Source organism: Trichoplusia ni, chromosome 10 (assembly GCF_003590095.1).
Source record: "Trichoplusia ni isolate ovarian cell line Hi5 chromosome 10, tn1, whole genome shotgun sequence".
In the NCBI taxonomy this organism is placed as follows: domain Eukaryota; kingdom Metazoa; phylum Arthropoda; class Insecta; order Lepidoptera; family Noctuidae; genus Trichoplusia; species Trichoplusia ni.
In genome coordinates, this window is record NC_039487.1 from 14,142,179 (window position 1) to 14,159,581 (window position 17,403).

Below are 17,403 nucleotides of genomic sequence, written 5' to 3' on the forward strand. Positions count from 1 at the left end.
AACCAATGGTACACAATGTTAATCACAGTTATTACATCCTGGGCCTGTTGTCAAGGTATCTCGAAGCTCTTTCGAATAGCTCAAACTTGACAACTGCCAATTCAAAGACACGTTACTTTTTTATATATACGGCTCCCGCACTAAGGAATTTAATCGTGTGTCGCGGGAGTTTTCACAAACATTCAAGTCACAAAGACACCCGGACTCGGAACAAGCATTCGTGGATCACACAAACTCTAACCAATGTCATTCACATACATTTGAAATTCTTTATTAGTTTTCTACTCCAATACAATGTAGCATCGCCTAGGCCTTCTGGTGACAGTTGTAAGTGCAACGTGGTCGATATGTCACGGAAATCGGTCGAGGCAGCATGTATTATTCAGCGATGGGACAGTTACGGGCCGGTCGATATTCATAGATTTATTAATATCATATTAAATTTAGAAACGGCGATCGATTAGTGCATTTTGCTACTACAGAGCATATGCAACCCGTCTTTATTCAATGTTGTATTGTATTTAACATCGGTCTTTACAATGAATGTATATTACTGGGTTTCATTACTTAGATAAATAGATGAATTAATATTCTCGACACCTAGGGTCAGAACAAATCTCATTTATTGACTAATACGTCCTTGTAACCACTGTTTCAAACGAATACCGGTTTTTGTCAACACATTTTTCATAGCCAAACTCCAAATAATAAAAAAGCGGTATTATGTAACACGGCGATAAATAGGTTGTTGCAGTATTGCTATGGCTAGCTAATTGCTATTGAATCAGCCGATCACGACTTTTGAAATATCAATGACATACTTTTCAATTGATAACATGGTATTTCGGTAGATGGCGTTATTTTACTTTTGATGATAGTTTCTGAGCACAATTGTATAAAGGTACAAATGGTTTTTTTTCTCTAGCCTACTGTGTCCCACTGCTGGGCAAAGGCCTCCCCAAATCCTTCCACGACTCTCTATTCTGGGCCGCATGGAACCAGCCTGCGCGGTAAGCGTTAAGGTCATCTCGCCACCGCTTCCTAGATCGCCCAAATGTTTTCGTACAAATCTTAAGGTTCTTAAATTTAAATAGGAATAAATCGAACAATTCGATCGTTAGTCGAGATTTTCACTTGCATATTGACTTATATCTTTTCAAATGTTAAATTTTCCATCGAAGAACTGCCCTAGGCTGCGCTATCATAGACGGATTTTTGAAGTTTATACCAACAGTTTCAGAACTATTAAATCTTAATGTGTTAAGGACATACAAATCGAAACATCATCATCGTCCTGACTCAGTCCACTGTTAGACATAGGCTTCTCCCACCTGGCTACAGATGTATTGTTTAAATAGTTTCGATTTTAAATCTCTAAGTACTAATTAATCATGGTACCTGTATGTCCGGGCGAGGCGACGGAGGGTATGACGAGGTCCCGCCACCGCTTCACCAGCACCTTGGCACGGCGCGCGAGGGTCGGGTCCGTCGTCTTCCGTCGCAGCTCATTTACGTGTTTGCCCAGTCGGGTGGTCTGAAAACACGTTACAATTCGTCAGTTAAATGTATACCATGGATCAATGATCAATAGACGCTCATTTTTGCAGTCTTTCTTTTCGCTGGATGTCTTTGGCATTGGTTAGATCTGTCAGTCTTCGTCGTTTAGGCAGATGTTTTACGCCTCAGAGCAGGGTGCCACTTTTCAGAATAATTTAAATAGAAAAGATATATACGAGAAAAAAATTGCACTTAAAATATAGCTAAAAAGGATACTATAGTATCAAAACAGAAAAAAAAATCATTTTCTCAAATACAAATTGAAAATACAGTACCGAGTGAAGTTGTATTTTGTATGTAGGTTGTATCTCAAATTATATTTCATTTTAATTATTTTATAAGCTGACTACATATAAACTTTTCGCACTGAACAGGATTAGGAAATATCATGACATAACATTTTCCTGGTCAATTGTTAATTTATTTATAGGTTCCATATTATAGGTTACTAATTTATTTTACTTATTAATTTATTTATAGGTTACTTATTTAACCTTATTGTATAAGTTCATTATTTTTAAATTAGCTATTTTCTTTTTCATTATTAGAGGTTTCTAGTTTATTTGTAATATTAGCTCCGCGTATAACACCGTAAATTTGAGCTTTTATAATATGTTTCACCGAAGCAGAAGCGAGATACCGCTATGAGTACCGTGTTGTGTCGTCTTGCTTCCACAAGAAAACCAATTCTGCTTAAATGACTAATAATACCTTAGTGTTGCTATATATATTAATTTACAACTCACCTCCAACAACTCTTTTGTGATATTGATTCTCTCCAATACGGAAATAATTTCGTTGACAGTATGCATGTCGACAACCTGAAATTAAATATATCTTTATTTTATAAAACATTTCAGAAAATATTTTTAAGTGCTTCCTTTTTCAGGAGGAACCGAGCACCATTTCGTATAAAATAATGATTCTGCTTTTATAAATGTGCACATACAACTTTTTTAAAGCTTTAAATTAAAACTGCGTCAATGAAGAATTGAATTTTGGATCAGTTGATCATTTTTCAGTTGCTTTTGAAGACTTTCTTGACGGCTTTTTTGGTGCGGTCAAGCGGAAAATTCTGGAATGGTAGAATTATTACTGAACTTACGTCCCAACGTGTAATAAGTCAAGTTCAATTTCTACTGATTTCCACCATTCAATATACCTAGATACGAAACGGTCCATTTCATTTTTAGCAACGTTGCTATTATAAGAATTAATCTTCTTTTTACGCAGTGCTGTAAAAACGTATGGTGTGCTTTTGACAAACGACTGCCCGCCCGTAAACATTATAGTAACAAAACTTCAGCACCGTAGTAAACAAGTTATAAAGCTCTTAACAACAGATATTAATAATTAATTACATGACTCAACAGGTTATCACTCAAACAAGGGGATACAAATTCTCGTTCAAACAACGAAATTACATTGTTCACAACCGAAATATTTAGTTAATAATATATTTCAGTCGAGCCTAAGCAAATTAAATTGAAAATAGCCCGATAGAGAGAGATCTATCAATTCAAAACAGTATCAGACAACTGACATTCTGAATCTGCCTGAGTTGCAACTGCCTCAGACTTATCAAAAACCAATATTATGGCTCCTGCTCAATCTTATCAATGACTTAAGAGAAGACAAAAAATATGCAAATGAATAACTAATCACCTAATATCAATTACGACAATTTAAGAATAAAATCAATAAAAGTGTCAATAGTATAGAGGAGATTTGAAATAAATAAGAAAACTCAGAAGAAATTGAATCTTTGGTTTCACGAGAGGTTTCACAGACATTCTGTAACAAGACACCCAGACTTAAGCATTCGTGGATCACATAGAAGCTGGTTCTGCGGTGGTTCCGAACCCACGATACGTCGTACATAGTGGGTTTGGCGTGGTTATCTCAACCAATCGGCTAAACATGCAATCAATTATGAAGGAATCGCAAAGACACGAAGATACTACCCACCTATCCATAGGTAGCTATTGTACTAAAACCTGAAACGAGCAAAAACGAGTTTATAATTTATTACCTCTTCAACAATTAAAACACAATAAAAAAATAGATACACGATTAAATATAATATGCATTCCGTTGAAACAGCTGGGAAATATAGCTAACAACAGATCAATGGCATTATTAAACAAATAAACAGCACAACACGATATTTATATACACCTATAAAATTTATGTAAGGAATAGTTTAAAGAATTATAGCACATTAATATAATAAGCGAAAGGAAGAAGTTTCTGTTCATCAGCCTAGCATGTCCCCAAACATGCTTCGGTCGGCTTGTAGTCTTACTGGATTGTAAAACTGAATATTCTACATGAAGAGACAATATCAAAATTATTTTTGCTTAGTAACATTTAGCCTATACAATTTTAATGGCGTATCGACTGTCAAAGACCTGGTAAACCCAACAAACATACGTTCAACCGTTTGGTTGAGAGGATGAGGCAGCTATAGCAACATTAACGATGTTAAAAAAAAACTTAAAACTGAATACAAAATAATCGTTACCTACAATGTACAAAAATCCGTCAAATTCACTGTAAATTCAGTTCGATTTATGGTATTTCTTAGTTTCACGAATTTTACGACGTTCCGCAATCAATGAGAGAAAAAAAATAAGTATCGACCGTTTCCTATGATTGCGGTGCGTATGCGCAGCGATCGATAATATGATTCATAAGGTGCTAATTTGATTCCTAAGTAACAGTACTTATGGGCAAACTATTTATCACCTTGTCTTATTAATTGGCTGTATTAGTTATTTTACATGTCTGGTAAAAAAAAAATCGGTAACTTTGCAAGAGAACTGTTTTTTAAACAATTTATATATTATGTTAATACATGATTAAGAGCATGGAAAAATTTACAAATAACTGTAAAACTTCGAATATCAGAGTTTTTTTTGTGTTTAACCAACTAATGTGGTTTCTAGGTCAAGGAGAGATTAGACATTTTTCAGTACAGAATGACACATTGTTTTCTATTTATAAAAATAGAAAATCTTAAAGGGATTTAATGCAGTCTTAATAAAATTAAGTTAGTCTTAGCAAAGTATTTGATAATATTTTTGATGTGTGCTGTTGCTATGTAGGTACAACTTTCAAAAATATAATTTAAGGAGGTAATAGTAACTAAGTCTCTCCCAGATTAAAAAAAATTCAAGGTACTTCAATTAATAGGTAGTATAGGGCAAGACAAAGCTACAATAATAAGCATTTTGAAAAAAAAATACAACCATAATCAAACCTAAAAGGACATGACCTTATATGTACTACAAAAATATTTTTTTGTAATAATTATACCTTGTAATTATAATAAAATGTAAATAAATTAAGCAAAAATAATTAAAAGTTGTTTGTTAGTGAACCTTGTTGATTTTAAATTAAATGTTATTCATTAATCATGATATAAAAATGCTATAAATAAATTTAGATTTACATGTTTATTGATTCCGTTACATAAAATTTTGTTTACAAGGAATAGATTAAAGACTAACTTATATGATTTCTCACAAAACATGGAAAACAGCTATCACTGAGATCAGACGAACTACCAACACCCCTTAAAGTGATATTATTACAGGTGTGGGAGAGAGATGCAGCTCTATCCTGAGTTATTCACTGTCACAGTCTAACACAACAATGATAATATTACTTTTAAAGTTGGTATTGGGTAGACAGTTGTACCATGCACTTGCAGTAAATGGGACAACATTGTCACCCACTTTAATTCCAATGGAAATGTTAGTAGAGCAAATAATTTTCTATATTTATTAATTACCTCTCTCTCAAGTTCTCTCTTATTGTCATCTATCAATGCAATGAAAAATATATAAAAGTCTAATGTTTCTAATGGGATATTATTTTATTATATTGAAAAAAATGCATTGCTCAAACCTTCTTTATCTGGGAAGAGGCCTATGCCCAGCAGTGGGTCATTTATAGGCTGGTATTATTATTGTAAGGCATTCACCTATTCATAATCCTCATATTGATGCTTCATTCAAGTCAAAATAGTGTTATTATAAGCTTTAAAATTATCAATGTAAGGTGTTATCAGCTATATTAATCTTTGAGATATAGTGATATTAAAGTAATAACAAATAATAAATAACTTTATTCTAAGACTTGCTTTTTAAAAGGCTGATCAATTTTATCTATTTTCAAATCTTCTTATCAGTGTTGTGATTGGTTGACCAAAGGAGCAAGAGACAACCAATGAGGAACAGCCTTGAATTAAGGTTTGAAGGTGTTGAACAGTAAACCAATTTTGTTTTTAAACTTCAATGAAAAACAATTGTGTAGTCAACATAATATATGACTTAACATAAACCAATATCAATGGGAATTTTAGTTTCTATTTAAAGCCAGGGTTTTCACTAATTACTTTTATGGTAACTATAAAGGAAGGTATTCCTAAATACCAGTGCGGATTGGAGTGTTGTGAAAACAAGTATAAAAGATATTTCATTAAAAACAGGATAACTATGTAAAAGAACTAAGTTTTCTGCTTAATTTGTTAGAAAGCTATTGCTTCTTTCATTGCTTAAATTAATCTCTGGATACAATTTACCAAAGGATCTAGAAGTGTAGTTAGAAAATACATTTTTGTCCCATATTGGTCCAGCTATAGAGCACAAGGTCATAATAATAAATCACAAACAGAACTGTCTGAACCTTTACATGCAACTATAGAATGAGCATATAACTTCAGTCTTCAATATTCAATCAGGGACAATCAGTCAAACAAGCTATATAAGAATAATAATATCTAGATCTACATTACTTCTCACACATTCCTATGAAACTATGAACAATTTCCTTATACAACTTTAGGTGGTAATTAAGTTGTAATTTTTATGCCAATAAACTATTTATCATTTGATTATGCTAGTAAGGAACAACCATGTTTTATGTTTTGTTTTTAGTTCACAACTTGATTAGCACTTGAGCATAACATTCCATACAATGATTTAAATAGTAGAGGTCATTTACCTAATTATCTGGTTAATTATAATAATTGGGTGAATCTTACAAATTTTACAGACCTTATTTCTTGTCAATGAGATAATAATTAGCTAAGCCTCATACTGCTTTTATTCTTTTAAGGTGGAAATTAGCACTCAATGCATATTTCAAATAGTTTTATATATCAGTTGCATGTCAGTTTTCGGGATTACAAAATTGCATATCATTTCTAAATAAATGTTGCATTGATATCTAATCAAAGCAAGTTTGCGGAATGTTTTGAATGTGGTGTGCATTAGACATAATAGAAAATAATCAAACTCGGACATGGAGATTTTTATTTTAGGTGAATGTGTGTCTGTGTTTTAATAAACTGACATGTTATAGAATAATTTAGTTCCTCAACTGAAATTTAATAATAATATGCTTATAAAGTGTTTCATAATAAAATCTCAACTTAAGTGGTGCTCACTTGTAGCCCTTATTTTGTGTAGTGAACAATCTCCCTAATTTGTTAACTATGAACAGGTAACATCGAGTTTTTCCCTGCAATGTTACAGAACTTCTAAGAAAAAGTCAAGAAAACAATTTGGAATTATGCCACAACAGCGTTTTGAGAACATTTTAACCTGAACATAATTAAAATAACTGTTCATGTTAGCTCAGCAGTTAAATAACCATTAGTATGCATAGGTAAGAGTTTGATTACAGGCTATGCCAAAACTTGCTTTTAGCAAAAGTATGGTGACTTGCAAATATATGAAAAGATTACAGTAACTGTAACAGTAATAATTCATAAACTAAATTTCAGACATAGTTATCCTTTCTCAGAAGAAACATTTGTTTCGCTAAGGATAAAGGTAGGCTTATACATGTTTAATTAAAGAAACTAAGTTACAATAAAATATCGTTGCATGCAAACTCGCTCAAAATGCTGTTGTGGCACAAATTCTAACTACAATCATGTCTGTTTCTAAGAAGCCGGATAAAATAACATATATTAAGTTATTAGGAGTTAAAGGGAACCTTACATTGTAAAATGTTTACTGTATAAACATAAAACATTGTATGTCAGTTATGTGTTAAGGTTTGCCCATATTAAGAGCAAGTTTGAATGATTTACGGAATCAGCTGTTTTAGGATAACCTCTTTATAAGTTTATGGTCCTACAAATTCGGATGAAAAGTTTGTTTAGTGCAAGGAGATTCCATAAAAGGGTTGATACAACCTATTACACCAAATTATATCAAGTTTTGATATATTCATTACTTATTTCATGCCTTTTCTCATACCACATCACATGTAAATAGAGTATGCTGTTAAGTTCACCCAAAATAACCTAAAAAGGTACCAATATGGCCAGAAACTTGTATGGCAACCTCATTCAAGGAATAAGGAAATGGTGAACAAACTTGACTATCAGACATTATCATCATATCCTAATGATAACATATACTAAGATAATACAATTAGACACAGGTATAAACAATTGCCAAAACACAAGCTTCCGGCCTCCACAACCAAACCTCCTGCTGAGAAGCAGGCCCTAGCAACAGCCTCACGACAAGAATATAACACGAGTCTGCTAACTTATCACTAAATTACAGACGAAGTGGTTATAGCACCACCAGCTATTACAAGAGACTCTCAGCAAAATCAACAAGGAAGCCAAGTGCGTGATGAGAAGCAGCATACGGCACGCGGGCGCCTGCTGCTGCCACACCATTCACAGCTAAGTTCGTACTCACGTAAGGTCAATCAGAACAAAAAAACACATATTCGCAGCAGCCCAGTCGCTTAGTCACACCAACCGAGAAGATAAACGGGAAAGGTCGCGCGTGGCACAATTCCATACTTTCACATTGCAAAATTTTTGGCACTAGGGACGGAGGGACGGGGCGGCGGGCAGGCGACGTCAGTGGCCCCTCTAGCTCGCACGCTCACGTATCCACACGCTCCGTTTCCGCTCCGCGATCCGCACTATATTCCGATTTATTGTTTGGATGGTTGTCGACACATCTCGTGATCATAGCACAGCACAAGGCACTCCCGAGACAACCTCGCGAGTGTCCGAATCGCAACATCGAATCGGGTGTCATGGGCTCGTGGACCGTTTCGTATCTCGACTAGTTTATCGGACTTACGATCATCAAAACTCTGAAACTTACATTGTAATTGTTATCCAACGCATTCAGAAGTCGATTACTTAGTTCATGAGCGTTATTACTCATTTATAAACGAAAATATTTAACTAAATACGACGAACGTGTCTTCGGCTGCGTCGTAATGGCGGACCGACGACTACGTATGCCCGTGCCAGGGCATTTTAGCCGAATAATTCAACTGATATCTACCGAGGCGACGCACACTCGTGTTTTTCCGTTTCTTTTGACGGAACAAGATTATTTTGACAAAAACGTTCACTAGATGGCGCAGTATGTGAAATTATTGTTTTCAAATTTAGATGTTTGGTAGTCTTCAAATTTAATCGGTAGATTTGTGATTACCTATTGTTTAACGTACGATTTTATTTACTAAGTAAAAACCCTTTTCAAGTTAATTCACTTCGATTTTTTTTACAGAACTTGGCAACAATGAGCTGTCATTTAAAATAATTTTCATTTATGGCATAGCTATTTTCAGTCCAGTTACATGGATGGAACATAGATGGCGTTGTTCTTAAGTTAAAGAATTTACAAAACTCTGAAGTATTTCACCTGTTATTTGAATGTGGTGCCAGTAGTAAAAATCATGTCATTGAAATATTTATTTTGATCTTTAGCATACATTTTGAACGTGAGCATGAATTACCTGTTTAAAATATTGGTCCCAGTTAAACGAATAAGTGGGCGCTGTTCAACGCGAAACCAATGTATTATTTCATTAAGAAACATCACGGGACTTGCAAAACATTTTTTTGTTGAACTTGGTGTTTCATGCGTTGTTAAAAATGATGAAGAATACAAAGCGAGTGTCCGCGATATTTATGTAGTCTTTAAAACCAGGCGACCTTGCTTCTTACATGTGCTCATAACATGCTTCAAAATTCCCCGGATAACGGAGAGTTGTTAACACTTTTGCAACGACCGGTCCCGATGTGTGAATTTTTGAACACAAAAATGCACTACAGGTCAAGTATAATGCCTGCCTTATTTTCAACCAATGCACAAAATTGCTGAACATGAAGGTATCGCTAACGAAACAATGACAATAACTTCTTTTTTTGCATTAAACTCCCTGTTAAAGATGATGTTTTGCAGTAATTTAAAATATGTAGTATAAACATATATTATAAATAACTACAACAAAATGTAATTTATTTTATTACTATACAGCGAAACCATTATACACTATAGGCTGGTATACTCATCAAATTGATTTTCATTTTCGATTTGAAAACTTTACCTACCTTATTTAGCATATCTATAGGTGATCGAGAAAGACATAGTTCAAAATATGTCTAACCTAAAGGATATCAACTCATTTTAGATTATAGAATAATTTTGTTAGTATCTATTAAGAGACAAAACTATTTTTCAATAAATCGATAATTTGCATCCTTTATTTGCAATAACTAGTCTTATCTGTTGATGTGATCTGGAACGTGACAATAATGTTGCAATTATAAAAAAAAATTACCGATTTTTGATGGCTCAATTTATTATACCACAGACTTCCAGCTAATAATTTTTACTTTGTGTTTGAACTTATCGATTTTAGTATGACGAATAGTATTCCTTTATTAAATTAAAAACATTCACAAAAAAAAACATACCATCAGTGACATCTCCATATCATGTTTATTGCATTTCATGTGTCGGAAAATGAATCGATTGTACAGATCTGAAAAATCTTCAAAAAAAGTTGAATTTCCATGAACACTTACAGTTATTAAAATTATTCCATATTAGTTTAGGGTGGAAATAAAAACGTAAACTACCAAATCACTTTGTTTTAAAACATGTGCCAACACCAAGATTTTATCAGTAGGGTAGCAACACTGGCAAGCCCTTCAAAAGTGTCACTTTTCGATTTGTGCGAAGTCGTGTGTCGCGTTATTTATCATGACATAGAAAATATTTGCATTAACAATCGTTCACGGATACCTTGATTTAATACAATGTTTACTCACGCTTAATTAACGGTGTCATGTAAATAGACTGTGGAGTTGTAGAGTTGTCTAAAGGGCTGATAAATGGGTGAAGTATTAGTGCAATTGTGTGAAGTGCATCAAGAGTAACGATGGATCGGCGCTGTTCACAGTCCGTCCGGACACTCGTGTTCGACGATTCAGACTCTGATCCGCCTAAAATCGGACAGAAGAAGGATCTGGTGTCGACTGCGGCTCCCTTGTCGTTGAACCAGAGCGCTGAAGGTTGGTGAAATTATCAATATTATGATTGGTAAATGTGTGAAATGGGAGACTGGAGCGCGGTTTCGAAGTGTTTTCAAGGTTTATCTGCTGTCAATATAATTGCGAAGGCGTGAATAAACGGCTCCTGTTCATTGGCTGATCACGTTTTGTGCACCAATTCAAAACTACATGTTAATAATATTGACGCCTACTTTACGAGCATGTTATGATTGCGAAACGTTTAATTGCATTACACTGACCCAGATGATGGTTTCAGTGATAAAAATAAACATTATTACTTGACAATATTTCTTCTTTGTAAAACACTGAAAAAAAAAAACAAAAATCGATTAGAAAATAATTGTTGACACTTATCTAAACTCCTTGATAATTTAAAATTTATACATACATAATGTGTAATTCCTACACATTGATTTTAATCATAAACTCATGAATGAAACCTCATGTGTATGTGTCCAATATTATAAGAAAAAACCCATAAAAAGCATTTCTAAACTTACCTACTTGTTCACCTTGAACCAAACTATAGACACAGCACATACTATTAGAATTTATAAACTACAACCTTCAATTTCGATAAATAAAAAGAGTGCATTGTTATTATGTCTTGGTTAATTAAAAGAACAATTGCATGAACTATGACTGTATGGTTTCATGAATACTGTCATCTTAATTTGTGAGACTTTATTTAAAATCTACATTAATTGTATTTTATAATTTTGCAGGTCAATTAATTTGTGTTACTTTAAAACACATAGTCAAATAAAATCTTGTTTCACCGAATTTTTAATAACACTTATCACTTACCAAGATTGTAGGTCTATGATTATTTATATTATGTGAATGATAAGACAGAATAGAATAGAAGTAATATACTACTTAAAGAGATTTTTTTACATAAAAAACTTTGTATTAATATTTACTTTCTTGCTTTGCCATAGAATGTAACCATAGTTGTCAGTAACTTGCAAAAAATATGCACAATTATTTTTGATGAAGAAAAAACAAGCTTTATCTTCAGTTTATATAATTATAAGGAAATAATAATGAAGCAATGTAGTTCCATAATAAACTATCCTTATTGCTATTTATTAATAAGTTCTTTATTTATGCAATATACTTATGCTTTGTTGACTGGATATTGTCACTATATTTATTTTAAAGTTGTTATTGTAACTTAGTCATTGCAAGTGTCCACTGGACACACCTCTCCCATGTTGCATTTTTGTACCCCTTTTAATTTACCAATTTCATTAAAATACTAGCTGACCAATTGTCATTTCTTTGAGCAGTATTTTCTATTATTGCCTATGACCCTCAAATAATGAGAATTTCTATTCTTCTGTTTCTCTCTCCTGTCTTTCTGAAATTTTTAACTTAGTTCAGTAGATGGAATAAGATAACATTAGAACAATGTCACAATAACATAAACTTTACCTCTTTATATATATTTTGTATCTTATTTTATTTGTGAGGTTTGTTTCTGTACAGAATATGTTACCCTGTCTTTATCATTTTAGTGTAGATTTGTTTTATTATCATAAAGAATAACTGCCCACAAATATTCTTTATTAGAATAAAAATGTTTAAGTATATTATTATGGTGTATTATGATAGTAATAAATGTCTTTCATGGTTTATTGAAGGCCTTCATGGTCATGGTTTGAAGGTGGCCATGACACTAACAAAGGTATTAAAACATTGACTCCCTAAAACCAATATCAATTAATTGATATTAATATCCATGAAAAATTAATAATAAGTAATTGTTTAGCATGCATGTCATACAGAATTGATAGATGGATTGCATAGTCTATTTTGTAAATCATAATGACAACAGCAGTGAGATTAATAACTTTCAGTGAAAGAGTACTATAACATATATAATTATACCATTATAAAATTTAATTTACCCGTATAAACATGCATCCCACTTCCAGTTCCCATAAATAAGTATTTCGAGTAGGCATAAAAAGGCACATTAGAAATATTAGAAAATTCAGCTCTGATGACTAGGTTGTTGTTTCAACATTAGTATTTCTCAATACCAATGAATTTTGGCAGCTCCATTTTTATAGGTAATCAAAATTAACATATTCAGAGGAATAAAATGCTAAGAATTTACAGTTAATTGAAGAATTAAAATGGCAGATTTACCATTCCAATCTAATCATATTATGTAAAGGAAGTAAATACTCTACATATCTTTGAAAGGAGGTTATTATCATTATTGAGTCACTGACAAACACTTATGCACTTGCCACATAATGTTTATCATATAAAATATTATTTATGAGTAAATGTGAGTCAATCTTCTGCCGAGAAATATTTGTTTTTTATGTTATCTTGTCCTTATACCTGGTATATGATAGGTATAATATTATAAAGCTTTGCTAGTGCTAATTAAATATTATATATTTTTTTGCAGTAAAATTAAAAAAGGTTATTTATATTAAATACTTATTTGTTGGGTCTCTATCTGGTCCTATACCATTGTTTTTATAAATTGATTGACTTGTTTTGCTGTGATAGTTCAACAAAGAAACATTAAGTTAGGATCACATGCAAAGGTTATTAACATACTGAAAATAATTATATACTAATGTAATCTGAAAGCACAATAGTTCAATTTTGTTATGTAAACATCGTAAAAACCTAATTTTAGTTCAAATATCTTTAAAAATCATCTAAAAGTCATCAAGACTCAATGAAATATCATAGATAACCTAACCTAGTGCATTTCCCAGGAATCCAGAATGTCATATATGTAATATTCAAGTAAACTATAGTCTTATTTAAACCTGAATCATATTTCTAAGAATATATGAAAATTCATAGCATGTGTCACCATCTTAAGACTATTGATAGAGCATTTGTGATGCACTGTAGTCTTTTATCGTTTATTGTTAAACTTTGATTAGTCACCAGATTGGGTATTTTAGAAGAGCATCGATATATCAATATATTAATGTTCAACTAGCTGTTACCAGTGGCTCCGCTTACTACTAGAAGTGGAAGGTTACTATAAATCAAAAGTAACCCCACAAGTATATAAAACCGATATAAAAACTATCCTATGTTTTAATGTAAGTTATAAACTATCTGTCTACCAAATTTCGTCTAAATTCGTTCAGTGGTTTTTGAATGAAAAGATAACAAACATCCTTATACACTTCAAACTCGCGATTATGATGTGAGTAGGATAAAACACAATTTAATGTTACATAATGAAATATAATATAAACAATGATTTTCATTTTCATAATAAAAAAGCAGATATTATAACCCAAAACAGTGAAAATAGTAGACACTTCAATACTTATATTGTTTCCTATATTATCTACACGAAAACCTACGAGATTAGTTCAAAACACAATATGACTACAACCTGACATATTTTTGATATTCCCCACTGTGTTGTTGTGGCTTTGAACCACAAATTACCTATGCTTTTAACTTAATTGTAAGGGTACCTTCCTGTCCCTCTTTACAAGACAGACTATCTCTGTACTATTGTAAATCTAACCTAATCTATTTTACGTAAATATATTATTATTTATTTATTTATTTATTTATTTATGTTAAAACGATAGAGACACCAATTACATTAACATAGACGTGAAATTTAAAATAGGAAGAAAAACATAATATAAACTAGAAAAACCAACCAGCTTAAAGTATAAACATGAGAAACTTAGTTACATCAAAGAATAAACTATTAATAAACAAAACAAACGTAATATAAAATTTATAACAATAACAAGATACACATTAAACTATGCGTTCGCACAGGCTGAGACACAAACACATTATTATTTTAAAATCTTCAACAAATAGATCACAGTTCGGTTCAGCTTCCATGAGGTCATTGAGCATAGCTAGAACACAATTATTTTGATGTTGAATTTTTAATGGAAAGTTACAGAGATTAATTGATTGATATCCTGGCTCACGTGGCTTAACATGATCTTAAAAATTATCAGGTACCTATGCTGATATCCTCGCGGTATTTTTGTTTACCATTTTTATCAAGTGAAAATTACTATTAATTACTTACTTTGTCAGACTGGATTAAACGTCTCTTCGTCTTCGATTTGTCAGTCCATCAGACATACCTAGCCTATCACTGGTTTTGTACATGTGACGTGAATGTTTGTGAAACACCTCGCGAGACAAGGATTATGTACGTAGGTACCTTAGTGTGGAGGTCAATAATGAAAAGAATTGAATAAATATGTTTACTGTTTCACGTTCACGTCACAGTCAACGTAACAAACCGGTACCATTAAAATATGGTAATAATTTCACCCAATTACATAGGAATAATTAAATTATTATGTTAATTAATTTTGCGTGAGCCGCGCCCGCCCGGGGCGCAGCCAGTATTTAGATCTGACGCAACGTTTCACAGCCCCAGGGTATTCCAGCTACATAAATCTATACTGATATTAATAAGCTAAAGAGTTTGTTTGTTTGGTCGCACTAATCATAGGAACTACTCATCCGATTTGAAAAAAATCCTACAGTGTTATATAGGTCATATAATTAGTGTAAGCAAAGCAGTATGTAGAACAAGTATATAAGTTAACTATAACTATGTAAGATAAAGTATATTCAAAGAAAAACTTCAAAAAAATCCGTGCACTGTAGTAATCCGATAAAAAAGGAACAAAACTAAATTAACTTAATATATGGAATCTTCATAGAAACGCGAACAAAATCGCGCGCAACAAATAGTTAATATTTTATACAAGGTACGTGTGAGTATCTTAATTAGATATCTAAATATCTTTCTAGTTTTATGTGACCTTTTTGCTACAGCGTGTTGTCTATAAAACTCTCCCGGATTCAGTTGGTGTGTGAATATTTGCTTCAATAAATTACTTGTTGATTCTATTGTTATAAGTGTTTGATCTAATAATGCTTTTATCTTTTCTCCTATCGATAAAGTATTAGTATCAAAGAAGTTGTATTTTTTTTGGAAAATAGTGTTCACAAATTAAACAAGAGATATTATCTATTAATATATAAAATTTACGTGCTACGGTGTATGTACTTGTAATTCTTCGAAAGGGATTATAATTTTCATGCAATGTTGTGTGCATATTGGGAAGATCTGAGAATCGGACATCTATTTTTCAAACCCTTAAACTTATTTGTAAACGTCCTTGTACCCTTTCTAAACGGCTGCACCGATGTGAATCTACTGACTGCGGAAGAAAAACCCAAATATTATTAAAATATGCTTTAGCCTAATCTCTGATCTTAAAGGGAAAGGGGAATCACTTCGAAGGTTTTTTTGCAATGACATCCTGGACCCCTATTCTTTCCAGTTCGATTATCTTCTTTTTCTAGTTCTTTACATCTGCAATGCCCATTATGACAGAAACTCGGTTTGTAGACCATACAAGTAGAATATGACCCTGTAATATCCGCGATTATCGCAGACGCATGCAAAGAAAACGGTACATGATTACATGGTGCGTTACCGCCTCAAAATACACATCCATTATGTTAATCATCAGCTAGCTAAACATAGGCTTTCGCATTATTAAAATTACTATTATGTAGAGCACATACGTTAAAGTTTAATGGACTAATGGCCGAATAAGGTACAATTTAAGTCATCGACAACCGCCATACTTGCAAATTATTGGTATTCCGTTACAGTTCGCCCTGATATTCGGTCTTGAAATGTAGAGCCAAAATAAACATTTTAGAACTTTCAGTGTTTTTGTGAGTAGAGGTGTATTATGTCGCACTATCCCTTTGAGATATACCCACTCAATTTAACGATAGTTACCTTTAAACACTGAACTGCTACCTTCTTTTTCAAGCTTTTAGTGTCCTAGACCTGGGCAAAGAACTCCCCCAAACTTTTACCAGATCGCCTGAGGCCATATCCCACGGCATTGTGAGGTAGAGTAGGTGTTATCTCAGGATCTGCTGAACCAATGTTGGATACCGTTTTTTACACAGCTTGTAGTAGGTACTAGATTTTTCTTCACAGTGTTTTTTTCTGAAACGGAACTTTCTTGACCGTCACAACATTTTTCTATAGGTTACTGGATCACAGTAATTACGTTTATTGTGAGACAGTTACCATTGAAAACATTCCATTATGCGTTACGTACACAATTATATACTTGGATGGGAATTCACTTGTTTGTTATTCAGGTTATGGGTGAACATAACCGCTGTTTTGAGTGAATGTGCTGTTATGTATACATTAATGTTCTTATTAAAGTACCAAACTTTATTTTTTTTTGTAAATTACTTGCTAAACCAGCGTCCATTTCTTGGCCCTTTTTGTTACTAGTTTCCAATATCGGTAAGGTGATCCTGAGATTATTCCTTATCATTTAGATGATTATTCGACGCTAATATGGCAATTTTCAAACAGGATGAAGGCGTCACACTGATTTTATAAATGCGAAAGTGAGTGTGTATGCTTGTGTATATTGTTCAGGCCAAACGGCTGATCAGAT

General features: G+C 32.7%; 2 protein-coding genes across 2 annotated transcripts in view; one reads left to right on the forward strand and one right to left on the reverse strand.

Annotated features, from left to right (window-relative positions):
- Positions 1-1,036: 1,036 nt before the first annotated feature.
- On the reverse strand, positions 1,037-8,926 carry LOC113498153 (mediator of RNA polymerase II transcription subunit 26-like). Its single transcript, XM_026878094.1, has 3 exons — positions 8,709-8,926; positions 2,304-2,378; positions 1,037-1,534 (listed from the first exon to the last, which is right to left on the reverse strand). The coding sequence occupies exons 1-3, from the start codon at positions 8,769-8,771 to the stop codon at positions 1,382-1,384; spliced, it is 291 nt and encodes a 96-aa protein (XP_026733895.1). The 5' UTR covers positions 8,772-8,926; the 3' UTR covers positions 1,037-1,381.
- A 1,621-nt stretch (positions 8,927-10,547) lies between these two features.
- The window catches only part of LOC113498232, a 46,691-nt gene continuing 39,835 nt past the window's right edge, over positions 10,548-17,403 (forward strand). Inside the window, exon 1 of the mRNA XM_026878170.1 lies at positions 10,548-10,915. Within this exon, the coding sequence (XP_026733971.1) occupies positions 10,783-10,915 (133 nt within the window). The 5' untranslated portion in view covers positions 10,548-10,782. The remainder of the gene's footprint in view (positions 10,916-17,403) is intronic.